This window comes from Salminus brasiliensis, chromosome 14, assembly GCF_030463535.1.
Source record: "Salminus brasiliensis chromosome 14, fSalBra1.hap2, whole genome shotgun sequence".
Lineage (NCBI taxonomy): Eukaryota > Metazoa > Chordata > Actinopteri > Characiformes > Bryconidae > Salminus > Salminus brasiliensis.
The window spans coordinates 29380611-29395667 of NC_132891.1; the positions used below are offsets into that span (position 1 = coordinate 29380611).

A 15057-nucleotide genomic window follows, 5' to 3' on the forward strand; every position below is an offset into this window, starting at 1 on the left:
CGTCTGTGACTCATTTTCCAATTGTCTTTTGATAACTGACAATCTGAGCACTTTTCCTTTTGGATTCAAAGCGGATCCAGGCTTAAAAGGCCTAAGATGGTGTGAACAGAAGCATGGCGTAAGAGTATTTCACACATGTGGCATGACTCTTAATTTGTGTTTGTAGAAGTGTACAGAAAAGGGGAGCTTTTTATGTGATCAAACATTTTTGTATGTGCATCATAAAATCTCAATACACTTTTCTATCCTTGCACTAACGCTCAACGACCCCACGACCTCCTTTAAGCAGCTGGCCGACATATGAAAATCCAAGTTAACTGATGCTATGAAAAAAAAAAACTCCAAGCATGCATAATCTATGCAAAAAAAGTTGGCAGTTCAGGGGAACCGTTAAGTTAAGGCACGCTCCGCCAGAACAAGACCTCTAAAATAGAACTGTTGGAATGGCCTTCACAGTGCCCTAAAAATCTATAAAAATGTGGATAGATAGATAAATAAATGTAAGACTCTTTATCACTACATTTCATTATCTTTATTATTCTGATGAATGTTCACATCAGATCATATCTAGGCTTGGACACTGATGCAGCTGTATAACAGACTTAGGTTCTCTTCTTAGGTGTTTTAATTTTTTTTCCATTAAGCATATTTTAATATGATAAATGAATGGAAATGTTTGAAGTAGTATTTACTCAGACATGGGCATGAATACTCACAAAGCGGTTGCTGCCGTCATATTCACAGCGCTCAATCTTGTCCAGCGAGGCGTCAGAGAAGTAGAGTTTTTCTGCCCGGTGGTCTATAGCCAGGCCATTGGGAGTGCGGATGCTGTTGCCCACAATGACCAGAACATTGGCCCCCGTCAGAGATGCCCGCATGATGCTGGGAGCCAGCTCGTTCCAATTCGTCCAGAACATCAGACTGCAGACAGAAAGGACCATAGGGAGTTTAAATGGTGGAAGAATTTGAATCATTCCTAAATACTGCAGGCATTAAACGTGAGCCTTAGGCTTGGGCCATGCCCACTTCAAGCTCAAACCTGAACACAAATTCAGTTCTATATATTTACAGCACTATATGAAGAATACAGATAATGGAAAAGCATTGTGCTAACCGAACACCTCATCACTGCTTACCACAATCATCTGTGGTTGGCTGAAGTCAAAGGTTTGGAGCCTATTGCAATATATTTTGGCTACGACAAAGTAATGAACATCGTCAAGCATCAAACACTTAAAACACCCTTTCAGAAAAGCCAACTCTGCCTTGGTCCTACCAGCCAAGGCGCTCTGTGTACCAACAGAGCTCTACAGAGTGGCTCACTGCGTCAGATGTTGGCAAAAGCTAAAATATGAGAAGTTAAGATGGTCAAGTCTCCTCACCCTTGGCACTCGTCCAGAGCAAAGGCTCGGGGGTGGTCATCCCCAGTCATGGTGACAACAGTCTCCCTGTGGAAGGCTCCGTTGCGTGTCTGGTCCACTGTGTGTCGAGTGATGGTGGAAGTGGTGTAGCTGGTCCAGTATAATGTGTCCCAAGCTCGGTGATAGGCCAAGCCCTCCACTGAGCCCACGTCTATGAAGACAAGAGAAATTAGAAACAAATCAGAGAACTGCCCTCGTAGCTAATCATTGTATTGTGATCTAAATATGGCAAAACACTATTGCGTGGACAGACTCGGATGGGCATGATAAACTCTAGAGACGGGCCGATCAGCAATTTTGGACCAATACAGATTGCGGATTGGTGACACCGATCTAGGGCGGGGCTGAATGCCACATTAACCTTTCCAGACATCCTTGGTAATGCATCATCTTAGCTAGCTGATCTGACCAGATCTAAGCCAGGACTAAGCAGGCTAAATCATTAGCATATTTTGGCTGACAATTGGCTGATAAATGACACAGTTGATCATTCTATCATTGAAGCTAAAAAAACAACAAAACTACACAAAAAAAACTTCAGATGTAATATAAAGTAACAGTACATCTGAAATAACAGCAGCAGACAGGGCTTTTGTTGATATAGCCACAGAGGTGCTTCTAACTATATTTATATAAACAAAACCCAAAGAACAATATTTAATTTGGCCAGGAGCACCCAGTCATTACTAGTTCATTTGTCTTCATCTTAGACATATTTATCTTTGCAAAGGGCAAGAATGTTACATGGCAGCCAAAATCAGGTTCTGTCCCATGCTAGCAAATCCATTAGCAGGTGTGTTCTCTCTGGGTTTTCTGGGTTTGTGTGTGTGTGTGTGTGTGTATGTGTGTGGGCTGGGAGACAGTATCAGTCAGTCATTTCATGGATGGCTGCCTGTGCACACAGGCCCCGTCTCCTGGTGGATCTCTTTATTCATGCTGACTTGCTCCATCAGGAAGGAAGCACTATGGGAAAACTCTCAAATATTTAAAGGCAGCACACACACAATCGCTTACAGTCATGGGAAGGAAGAATTAGGACACCACATGAAAACCTTATTAACACACTGATAAATATTAACAAATGAAGGGGTTTTCTAAGACCCACCCGTCCCTTTCTAGACTCACATACATCTACAACCTTCTTTCTGAAGGCATCAGAGAGTCTTTGGATCTGGCCATGGTGCTCTAACTCACTTCAGCAATTAACCCAACCCAGAGGTAATAAATGTAGAGTGCTCTCATTTTATATATATATATATATATGTTACCATATTTTCTACCCAATTTGGAATTACCAAACCCCTGTTCATGTAAACTGCCCCGATCACTAGCAATACCCCAAACACTAGGAGAGTGAGGACTAGCACATGCCTCGCCCGACACGTGTGAAGCCAGAGCAATGCGCTCAGAGAAAAATGTGGCTCCCCAGCTCAGATACAACAGCTAACAGGTGCCTGTGTTTACCAATATCACTCTGGGAGTGATGTGGGGAGGAAGTGCCATCAACCCACCGCTAAGAAAGTGAGGCCAATTGTGCTCTGGTGAACGCATGAACCAGCGATCTTTCAAGACTGTTGAAATGAAGACCAAATGTCCATGTTTTATGTTCAAATACATTACAAAAAATAACAATAATAAAAAAAAAAACAATTTTATGGAGTGTCCTATTTTCATATACAAGGCTGTATACAGTGGTCCCAATATGTTGTCTGAATAAGAGTCAGTGTTTAGTATGTAAATATTTCCAATAGCTACCATGAGTGAGCTCCAACAGTGCTGCACAAAATGTAAAATCAGTAAATCTTTATATAAATGTTTGTTTAACCAGCCTCAGGCTCAGCGGCCTTCTTGTGATTATAGCTTGAGATTGATTTAAATTCCATACCAGCGCATCCACTACATTCACACAAGCAGCACTGGACTGAGGAGGTCAGCATGCGCCTCAAGTGCGGTCCATCAAATCACTGCATGTCATAAATGCCTCCCTTGAGCTCTCCTTCATCCTTTAACTGCGCAGTGTTCCCACCAATTTAAGGGCCAAGTTAATCGACAATAAACAACCAAGCACGAGCTCTAGCCATAAAGCTTTTATGAGGTTTCTGCCATATCTTTGTCCTTATCCGCAGACGTCACTCAACAACTAGGACAAGCCATCCATAAGAAAACAGGACAAAGCACTGGGCTATTTGCTTATGCTTTAAAAAAAAAACTGTACAAACGGAGGAGATGTAAGGGAAGTGAGCAAATAGAGTACACACTGATCCAAAGGACGCACAATGAGCTCGTTATTCAAAGGCCACACAAAACGCTGTTAACTCAGCTGGAAGCACTCAAATCCTGTCCACCTTCCAAGATAGCGCCGACATTTGTTGGATCCATGTTGCAATAGAGGAAGAAGGGAAAAGGTAAATAAGAAGTCAATTAGCATGCTAAAACAGGGCAAAGTCCATCCAATCCAGCCAATATGAAGAAAGATCAGAGAAAGAAGGCAAAGCCCCTCCCACTGCAGTCCATCCCTCCTCCTCGCTTTTTACTATCGAGGCTTGTATGCTGCTGTGGACATTAAGCGAGCCAGTAAGGTAGAATCCAGCTGATCTCATAAGAAGAAGCCCGAAATCAGGAGTAGATGCCGCCTTTTCTCTTCTGTCCTGGAATGCTCAAAGTGAAACAGGAATAATGGCCCTGAAGAGGCTTCAAATCGACGACACAGAGGGGATCACACCAGGGCACTTAGCATCAAGTAAAATTGACTGTTCTTAATGCAGCCTGGCAGATGCCTGCCCTTAGCCTTGGAGAGCCATGTTCTGTGAGGTTGCCTGGTTTCGCACAATCAATACCAACCAACAGCGAGCCATCAGCTGGGATGTTTGAGCATCTACGATCTATGAAGCCTCTACTTTTAATGACTGAAATGGAGGTAACAGAGGTTCACTTCTTCTGGAAATGCAAAACTGATTAACCTTCGCTTTAGCAGAACTGGAAATTATACGTTTAATATACGTCTGTTAATACTGCTGCTGCTGACGGGCTGGAAATGCTTGAAAACTTGGTGAGAATGAAAGAGCTCAAGTCTTTTTTTTGCTGAGAGGTGGCGAGGTCGCTGAGGATCAAACAGGTGTTAATGCAGAGTGTGATGGTATCCCCCCAAAAGGCATAAATATCTGGGCTGCTGAACACCAGCGCAAACCGTGCCATTACGCAAGTGTCAAGCCTCCAATTAGCGCTGCAGTATGTGGTGGTGGGGGGGTGATAAGACTTTAAAAGGGCCAGTCATTAACGCTCAGCTCTAGCGGCAGGAGGTGCGTCAGCCCCAGCAAGAGCATGCCACTCTGCTGTCCCTCATAGCCATTATCATCAGGCTTTCAGTACACATTAGCAGGATTAACATCAGCACACTGCTGATGGCTGACTTGGGAAAGGTACGGAATGGCAGCCATAGCCCAGTAATGACGATAAAATGGGACGTGCATCAGGCGTTGGTGCCTGCACTGGACACTTTGATCATAGGGATTGGACTGCTGGGACATTCCCTAGTCATCTTCATCCTGGCAGGTAGGCGGCGCAAAAGAGGGTTTCGGTCTCTTCATGGAACTGACACGCTGCTACTGGCCCTGAGTGCCTCGGACATCCTGCTGCTACTCTCCTTACCATTCCACACTGCAGCTATTGCCCTGGGCAACTGGCCCTTTGGCAGTTTCCTATGCAAGGCCATCAGCTTCCTGGGAGTAGCCTGCAACGCAGTTAGTGCATTCACGCTAGCTGCACTGGCAGTAACCCGTTATCTGACGGTGGTACATCCAACCTGGGCATACCGCTCAAGAATGCAGCGCTGGCTACAGGTCTTTGCAGTCCTGCTCTGGGCACCGGCTGTGGGGCTGGCCGCTCCACAGTTTGCTTTCCGCGTCGTGGGCTCCTCCACTGTAACACACTGCTTTGTGTTCCTCTCTGACATCAGCCAAGTGGTCTACAGCATCGCCCTGTTCTTGTTCGGCTTCGTCCTGCCTCTCATGATCATCATCCTCATGTACGCCAAACTCTACAAGTTCCTGCGCAAGACCCGCAGGCAGGGCCATGCTCCGCAGCTGGAGCGCTATCAGAAGCAAGTCACCCAAACCACCGCTCTGCTGGTAGTAGTCTTTACAGTTTGCTGGCTGCCCTCCTATGTTCTCATGTTCTCCCGGGTCGGTCAGAGCGTCGACAGTACACCAGAGTTCCGTTCACTAGCTATGTTTTCCCGGTTGCTGGCTACCTCCTCATCCGTAATCAACCCGCTGTTGTATGCCTTTGTGTCCCGGAAGTTCCGGCAGGAGTTCTTGGACCTGGGTAGGGCTCACTGCAAATACTGCGCAATGCCACACTGGCTAAAGTGTTGCCCAGATGGAAGCAGGGACATGGTTCAGCCCTTTAACCCAGCAGAGCTGGAAACCTCATGATGTACGAAATGTACTGGACATGTAAGCTAAAACGCACACTGCAGCGATGGTGATTAAGATGAATGAAAAACAATACAAACAAGCCCACCTGGAGATACCAAGCAAAGGCTTTTGACTGTAAGACAGAGCACTGTTTTTTCCTACTATGCCGTGTTATCAAGGAGGATTGCACTGTGCAAACAGTGATACAAGAGCTCCTTTTTTATATATAGAACACATGATGTCTATGTCTGTTTACTTCAAAGATAAAAGAGTTGCTTACCCTTTCATTCAAGCTTTCTGGTGTTTATGCTACATCCTCAGAAGCTCTAACAGTGTTTCATTGCTCTTCAATTCAGGTCTAAATTGTTCAAAGCAATGGAAACATCGTGCCTAGCACTGATGTCGCAGCCCCGTGATGGTGTGAATGTGTGTGCGGTTTATTGCATCTGGCTGATGAACACAGTCAACAATGGCAGCTATTAAAAGGGCACACAGTAAGAGGGGGCATTCAATCATGTGAAGTGTGATATCAGGTTTAAATATGACATCACTATTTATTTTGAAGGAATCATGCATAGGGAAGTTGCACTGTCCTGCCCTAAACCAGCAGTTCCTAATCCAAATCTTGTGCACCCCAGAAAGCCCAAGTTCTCGAACATGTCTATAGCAGGTATTCCTTATGATTGCTTGGTTCAGATGAGTGGAAAACAGAAAGTGGGGAATCCCAAGATTGTCAAACATTGCCCTAATCCTCTTTTATCAACCAGACAACACATGCCCCTGTAATAAAGCAGCTGTGTGCACTTACTCTCGACGATCGTCTTGCGTCCCGAGCCGCCGTCTGTGATTTGCTGGATGTTGCCGAAGTGGATGTCGCTATAGAAGATTCGGTTAGCTCCTTTGCCGCCACCACCCCTGTGGTCGAATGTGAGGGCGATGACATTCTTCATGTGATCGGGGTCCTCGAAGGGCTTTATAGGCGCGTTGAGGTTGGTTTCGTCCGACAGGTGGATGCTCTTCAGGATGGTGCGTTCTGAATACAGCAGGTAGCCCTCGTAGTCGCGGCAGGTGCGGCTGTCATCAGCCAGCATGCCGTGGGCACAGGCGCAGGTGCGTGCGCCATTCCCGCGGTACAGACACAGCTGCTCACAGCCACCGTTGTTGTCCTTACAGACGTTGGTGCCTGTGAGTCAAGAGGAAGCATGTCAAGGCTTGTATTGATGAAATTCTACAAACAAAATGCTAGTACGCCTTCACTGCACGTAAGCCTTGCACCTAAACTCATTTGAGCTTGGTAATTGGCAAAACAGCTTACAAAAAACTAAAATAGGCAGGAGGCAGAAGTACTGCAGCAACAGGGTTGGGAACCTACCTTGCTGCCTAGCTCGGTTGAAGACTTTGATGTCTTTGAGCTGCACACCAATGCCTGTTCTTAGATAGACCATGTCGGTAGCGTTGTTCTTATTGCCTCTTTTGATGGAGCCATTGGCATGGGTTCTGCAATTCACAGAATTATCAGATTAGACTTAATTTGCATTTATGTGTCTGTTTAACAATTTAGCAGAACATCTTTACAAAAGATCAAACAAGAGTTCACCTGTCGCTCCAGTAGATGTAGTTTTCGAACACGGACACAGCAAACATATCCATGTTATGAACTGCCAGAACCAACTCCCGGTTACCTCCTGTCTCCAGATTGATGCGCTCAATTTTGTCTGTTCGAGCGTCACACCAGTACAGTAGGCCCTCCTAAACGAACATATATGCCCATTAAAACAATTAGCGTCAGGAACTGTCACCATGTTAGACCATGGTTGTGCATTAATGTCTTGTTGTAATGCTGCATGTTGTCTGTATTGTAACGGAATCAACTGTCAACATTTTAGGGAACACAAACTGAAAACACTGCAATACACTTTCATTGTATTCCATGTCCGTGGGCCAGCTAAAACGTGGCCATGTACCAACCTCATAGTCAATGGAGATGCCATTGGGCCAGCTGATACTAACGTTGACCAGGACTATTCTTTCGGAACCGTCAAGTCGAGACCTCTCAATACGTGGGTACTGTCCCCACTCTGTCCAGAACAGGTACCTAAGACGGTGCAAACACATACTCAATCGTTTTCCATTGGCCCCCACCACCTGAAACATCTTTATCAGTCAGCAGTGTAACCATTGCGATCATTATGGCAGTACAAATATTTCCACATTAATAATACTTCAGTGCAGAACACAAATACTGTTCATCTGTTAGCTGCTGATACTGAGTAGCCTTTGAACGCGTGCACACACACACACACACACACACTTTTCACACACAGTCACAAACACACTTTCTTTCTCTTACCCTTTCTCTGGATGCACTGCAATGGCACGGGGTTTGTCCAAGCCATGAGAGATGACCACGTAGCGGAAGGAGCCATTGAGCCTGGCCACCTCAATCATGTCAAAGCCCTGGTCTGTCCAATAGATGTTTCCTGTAAATGGTGTAAGAGAGAGAAACACAAGTTCAGTGAACACCGACTGTGAGCCTGAGAATATGAATGTCTAAACAAAAAAAATCTGAAATATATATATATTAATAGAAATGCACTTTTCTCATAAGGAAAAAGTTTATTACTTTAAATGTACATGTACATGTATTACTTCCTAAAACGTCTAGAATTAGAATCAGGTGCAGCACATCAGCTGCAGATGATTAGAACAGTCTTATTTAAACCTCAGACATTAAGTTTAGTTTGCTCTTGATTTGTTGAAGTGAGTGGTATCACCATAGCCAGATCCAAAGAGCTCTCTTAAGGCCTTTAGAAAGAAGATGTGAATGCAAACAAGTCTGGGAAATGATTCAAAAAGATCTTGGAACAATTAGAATTCAGCCTGTCCACTGTCCGCTAAATCATTTACAAGTGGGGTTTAAATACAACTGCCAAAATGGACAGATCAGGCATTCCTAGCAAGTTCGGCCCAAGAGCAGAGTACACAAGGTGTTTAAAGAAGGCTCTAACAATCCTAAAATGTCATCCCGGGACCTACAGGCCACAGTTGATGTAAGAGTACTGCTTCTACCAGCTATAAGAGAACAAACAAGTCAGAAAACCCATGCTGTTAAAAAAAAAAGGTTGCTAGAGAAGAGACTGCATAGGTTTGTGTGCAAGGAGGAAACCGCTTCTGTCAAAAATAAATGATTTAAAATAGATATATATAACTAACACCCAGAAAATTAGGGCAAGACTAGAGTTTCCCAGAGAATATCTAGGGGTATTCATTGAGTGTCCAGGTTTTTTTTTTTTTTTTACATGACAGAGAGAAAAAGAATGTGTCAGAGAAAAGAAAGTAGCTCTAACTAGGATCCGATTGCGTATTAATTCTATAGAAGAGAGTTCATGAATCATGAATCCTTATATGTCTTTGATTAGAATCAACTACCCCAATCTTCTAAAATCAAAAATAGTACATCCTTATCTTCAGGATGTCAATGCACAGGTGAATTTTCCAACCTCTACTTCCTTCTGCTTGTGTGAGTTTGTGCAGCCTGTTCTCTCACTAACCTGCAATCCAGTCGACGGCAATGCCCTCAACGCGTCCAATTCCATTGGTGACCACGTCCTCTCTCCAGGTTTGGTCTCTTTTGGCTCGGCTGATGGTGCTCAGACCCATGTCCACCCAGTAGATGGTGTCGTTGTCTTTGGATCACAAAGCAACAATAAAAGCCTCAGCAATCTAGCAGGACAGTCAATCTTACCTTTTCACTGATTCAACTTTAAAATTAATTAAGTCGAGAACATAGACCTACACTGCTTTAGAAGAAACCTACAAGTACGGACACTCACCAGCATGAAAGTCAATGCCCACTGCCAGAGAGGTGCCCGACACCGGCACGAGGGCATCAGATTTGTCGGACGGGTCAAGGGGGATTCCTCGGATGCCTTCATGTACTGAATAAAGCAGGAAGGAGCCCATACCTGTGTACGCACACACGCACACACGCACACACGCACACACAAGATCAGGGGATTTAGCCGGCAGGACACGGGAGTCTAACTGAGTCAAACTGTATGAGTGCAAAAGCTGTACCTTCGCAGGACTGCTGGCCGCTCTTCAGGCTGTAGCCTGCGGTGCACATGCAGGATCTGGTGGTGGGGGAGGTGGGCAAGCACAGCTGAGAGCAGTCCCCGTTATTCTTAGTGCACATGTTGGTTCCTTAAAACAACAAGATGCATTCATGGTTTAAATGCAATAACAATTGTAGAACTTGAAAATCCAGAGACAGACAGACAGACAGACAGACAGACACACAGACACACAGACACACAGACACACAGACACACAGACACACACACACAAAAATACTCACCTCCCTGTTGCACGGTCTCATTGTAGACCTTCATATGCATTACGGGAGAAGTGCTGTTTCTCAGGACCATCCAGTTACTGCCATCCTTGTCACAAGTACCCACCTGGTCTGTGCCTTGATTCGCCCACCACAGCTTGTTTCCTGTGCACATCCAACGGAAACCGTAGCAATTAGTGCTGTTAATCATATTTCATCAATGAGAACTGGCAGTTTGAGAACTGGTCAAAGAGCTCACAGATGAGCTAGGCAATGTTAGCTAGAGGTTATCCACTCTGGCTGATGTTAGTTAGAGGTTAGCAAGATGTTATCTACTCTGGGCAATGATGGCTAAATGTTATCTACTCTGGGCAATGCTAGCTAGATGTTAGCTAAATGTTATCTACTCTAGGCAATGTTAGCTAGATGTTAGCTAAATGTTATCTACTCTAGGCAATGTTAGCTAGATGTTAGCTAAATGTTATCTTAAATCTTAAAGGTGCACGTATTTAAAGGTAAAGGTGCACGTATTTAAAGGTAAAGTGCACGTATTTAAAGGTAAAGGTGCACGTATTTAAAGGTAAAGGTGCACGTATTTGTCACTGTACAGTGTGGACTGTACAACGAAATGTGTCCTCCGCATTTAACCCATCTGGTAGTGAACACACACTCACACACACACATGTGTTAGGGGCAGTGAGTACACACACACACCCAGAGCGGTGGGCAGCCAACTCCAGCGCCCGGGGAGCAGAGAGGGTAAAGGGCCTTGCTCAAGGGCCCAACAGTGGCAGCTTGCCGAGCCCGGGAATCGAACCCACAACCCTGTTATCGATAACCCGGGGCTCTAACCGTTGAGCCACCACTGCTCAAATCTACTCTAGGCAATGTTAGCTAGATGTTATCTACTACAGGCAATGTTAGCTAAAGGTTATCTGATGTTATGTTACCTGAAAGCAGGCATGCTTACTAACAGTTTGTTTTCTAGGTGCCAACAACACTACATGCCCTATAATAAAGTGGTCATGAGTATGAACCCATGAGTGTGGGGTTTTGTAAAAAAAACAAAAAAAAAAAAAAAAAAAAAACACTTATGAGCATAACAGTAATAGCTGAGAGCTTTGGAACTTCTCACCCATAACAGCTAGTGCTGTGGCCTTGGTCAGCTTGCCCTTCACTGCTTCTATGATCTCCAGGCCTGTGCCGTCCAGCATGCAGCGGCTTATGGTGCTGTTGCCTGAACTAATCCAGTAGAGCCTCTCCTCATGGAAGTCAATGGAGAGCCCTGACAGAGGTCAGCAGAGAGCAGTCACATACACAAATACTTCATTGTCCATTACCCACACCCAAACTGCAGCCAAGCAATACATTACAATTGAATACATCTCAGAGCCTAAAGTAGTTTAGATACTCCACTGTGTGCTTACTCACCCACAGGACTTTTCTGATTGGTAAAGAGTAAAGTACGGTTGCTGCCGTCTGTGTTAGCCATGCTGATGTTGTCACCATCGGTCCAATAGAGCTTTCTGGAAAACAAGATGATCCATGTCAAATTATATTAGAATTACTTGATACAATAAGATGCAATGGTGTCTTGATTTTAAACATTTTTTATAGCACAGAAATAGAGTGCATGAAAATGTGCCCTATGGTAATATCCCTATAAAATAGACGTGTAACAATCACACAGCGGGATGTGTTAACGTACAACAGCAGTTGGCGGTCCGTCTGTGTTTATTTGTACATCCAGCTGACCTAAACGCAGGTTTGCGAGTTAGGTCTGCTGGATACCAAGTCAGGCTACTGCAACCACACAAGACAAACTGCTGATGCTAAGTTCACACTACATGATTTCCACTTGCTGACACTACTTTGGGATCAGCAACAAAAGTCCTAGATTAGAGGCAAAGATGGCCATAGCTAGACGCCATCAGCTGGAGGCGGTGATAGCTAGACTCCATCGGCTCGAGGTGGACATAGCGATTCGGTGATAGCTAGATGCCATTGGCTTAAGGTGATAGCTAGGCGTCATCGACTTTAGCTGATTTCAGCTAGATGTTAGCCAAAAATACATTTACATTCAGCCAACAGCAGTTAAGCTCCACGCACCCAATGATTGGAAGTGTGTCAGTTCAGGCCACTTTTTGAATGAGGCACAATACAGAATAGCCACAAGAAGAGATCATTTACATATGATTCTCAAATGTGCAGGATAAAATTCATTATTGGTTGGTGCATAAAACCATACAAATCATAGGTAGCCTCTGGAAACAAATATGAGAAAAATATAGGATATGGGCCTGTTAAGTGTTTTTGGTGTCAGCTGGCCAAGTAAAATGAAATCTGGTGTTTAAGCATGTTAAAGATGATGAACTACAGCATGTCTTCCTGATCTTGCATGACTGTTAAAAGCATTCAACAGTGTCGCCTCCTGCCTTGAAGGACAGCACATGGATAAAGTCAAAAGATAACATACAAAGGGATGGGAAATATGAAGTAATGTTCAACAACTGCTATGGAGGTAATTTAAGAAAATATTTACAGCCTTTCAACAGTCAGAAAGAATCTATGTACATAAGCCATAAATCCGAGCAAGCGAATTAGACAATGAGCGAGGCCATGACGCTTGTGAAGCATTTTGCATCCAAAATCAGACATGGCTCGGCACACTGGCTTCACATCAGTCGCATGGCGGCTGCTGCTTTTGGAGTCAGGGCCAAGGCAACTGTGCCTCTTCATCGGGGGGGGGGCACCACACTTTCTAACCTCAAAGACCACACTGTGAGCGTAATTTAAGCCTTCCCCCAAAAACTCCTAAGCAGTAGAAACATTCCCTCTTTTGTTTATCTAAACTTTACAGCTCCTGTCTCTTTCTTTCTTTAGGAACAAAGTCTCGTCCCCTCGTCAATCCCCCCCCCCCCCCCACACACACACACCATCCCACAAATTCCCTCCTTCATTCCAGCTTTCTCTGAAAACCACAGAGGCATATGGTTCAGGCATCTGCTGCTTTTAAGTGCCATGCTCAACAAAAAAGGAGGGAACAGAGGGCAAGTTAAAAGAACAAGATTACAACAGGAGGAGATAAAAGCAGTGCGTATGTGTGTGTGTGTGTGTGTGTGCGTGTGTGTGAGACCAGAGTCTCTTAGGATCCAAGAATAGGGACTCAGAAAGACTAAGAGGTTAAGGTTAGGTTTTTGGTTTTAGTGTAAGGTGTGTGTTGTAGTTACAGTTAGAGTTGTTCTTAGGATTAGAGTTCTGTAGTCTGTGGGCGTTTGTGGGGGTACTAACCCAAGCATGGGATGGACCACCAGGCAGTGGGGTTTGTCCAGTCCGTGGATGACGGAGTTCTTAAAGGATCCGTCCAGGCGGGCCACGTTGATCTGCTTCTTGCTGGCATCGTAGCTGGTCCAGAACAGGTTCCTGGACACCCAGTCCACAGCCAGTCCCTGGGCATTAGGGATGTCTATAATTGGAAACAAATGAGCACATTTACAACTGTCCAACAAGATCAAGGAAGACAGTCTTTTCCACTAGCCCTTCCATAGTTGATTAGGCATGACTCCTTTGATGGCTGAGCTTTGCTTTTTAGTGTTGCACTAAAGCGATGTAGTCTGATGAGCAATCTAGGCTTGTGCTTAAAGAAGGGATGTAAATAGGTACTCAAGTAGTCTGTCAGCCACTTGGGGTGCCAGTATCTGAATATTGAAATCACTGCCTTCATCACAGCATTTGTTCCTGCACTGCTAATTAGAGGCCAAAAGAAAAAGAAGAAAAGTCTCATTTTCTTATATTAGTTTTGTGCTATGCCTTAATTCCTTTAAAGACAAAGAAAATATCATTTTTTTCTAGAGTACTATTCTATTAAATAATTAAACTGAACAATAAAAAAATGTGCCATAATATTTGCCCATGCCACATTTTTAGCTTTTATTTCCCCCCCGATTTGACAAAACAGTGATTGTGAATTACGATGTGTAAAAGTCTATTTCACTAACCAGGCCAACTAGACTTGTTGATGTTTGCTAGATGTTATCTTCTCTGCATGATGTGAGCCAGATGTTCTCTACTCTAGCTGATGTTAGCTACATTATCTGATGTGAGCTTAATAATACAGACCCTTGCTGATGTTAGCTAGAGGTTACCTACTTTACTACTCTAGTTGGTGTTAGCCAGATGTTAACTACTCTAGCTGAAGCTGATGTTCGCTTCCCTATCTAGTGCTATCTATAAGGTATGACCTCTAGTTGATGTTCGCGAGATCCAGTTAGATTCAGTGTACTGTAGCTAAGGTTTTGTTAGTGTAGCTAATGTTAGTTAATTGATGTTAGCTAGATGTTACCTACTCGAGCTGTTAGCTAGCTCGATATTATGTTGCTGATGTTAGATCTGACCTGGTTTTAGCTTGCGGCTTTGTGCCCTAACTGAGGTTAGTAAGATATACTCCTATACTACTGTCAACCCAATATCTGTTAGAACTCGAGGCAGACTCTTACCAGCGGAAACCACGGTCTCCACACCCGTTCCGTTGATGAAAGCTCTCTTAATCATCTGAGTCCGTACATCAGACCAGTAAATGCGCTGCTCCAGGGCATCGTAATCCACCGCAGTTACATTGTCAATAACTGGTACGGTGAAGGAGATGATGTAGTTGTAATAGGGATTATCGATGTCCACACCTCTGATCTCAATCTGCCGAGCATACAGCAGGAACTGACGAGACTCTGTGTGGGAGGGAAACAACAGAAGAGGGGAAACTGTTGTAAATCATTTTTGAACATTTAGATGTTACATTTTTACTCCTTGATGACATACAGGGCGCAACATGTCATATACTGAACACTCAAAGCACTGAATGGAGCTGGAGCTGGGCTGTGTAAATAAGTGA

The 15057-nt window shown here is 44.3% G+C and overlaps 2 protein-coding genes across 5 annotated transcripts in view; one reads left to right on the plus strand and one right to left on the minus strand.

Moving 5' to 3' along the window:
• lrp1ab (low density lipoprotein receptor-related protein 1Ab) overlaps positions 1-15057 on the minus strand; it is a 163312-nt gene that overhangs the window by 35249 nt on the left and 113006 nt on the right. For all 4 annotated transcript variants that reach the window (XM_072656430.1, XM_072656427.1, XM_072656428.1 and 1 more), the window contains exons 29-43: positions 14666-14893; positions 13461-13635; positions 11601-11695; positions 11305-11454; positions 10194-10334; positions 9914-10039; positions 9670-9801; positions 9388-9522; positions 8187-8316; positions 7805-7931; positions 7434-7585; positions 7209-7333; positions 6645-7019; positions 1383-1572; positions 717-921 (exon numbers count right to left, since the gene is read on the minus strand). In XM_072656430.1, coding sequence (XP_072512531.1) covers positions 717-921; positions 1383-1572; positions 6645-7019; positions 7209-7333; positions 7434-7585; positions 7805-7931; positions 8187-8316; positions 9388-9522; positions 9670-9801; positions 9914-10039; positions 10194-10334; positions 11305-11454; positions 11601-11695; positions 13461-13635; positions 14666-14893 — 2486 coding nt within the window. The remainder of the gene's footprint in view (positions 1-716; positions 922-1382; positions 1573-6644; positions 7020-7208; positions 7334-7433; positions 7586-7804; positions 7932-8186; positions 8317-9387; positions 9523-9669; positions 9802-9913; positions 10040-10193; positions 10335-11304; positions 11455-11600; positions 11696-13460; positions 13636-14665; positions 14894-15057) is intronic.
• Positions 4808-6009, plus strand: LOC140534874 (galanin receptor type 1). The gene has a single exon (XM_072656434.1). The coding sequence runs from the start codon at positions 4823-4825 to the stop codon at positions 5852-5854; it is 1032 nt and encodes a 343-aa protein (XP_072512535.1). The 5' UTR covers positions 4808-4822; the 3' UTR covers positions 5855-6009.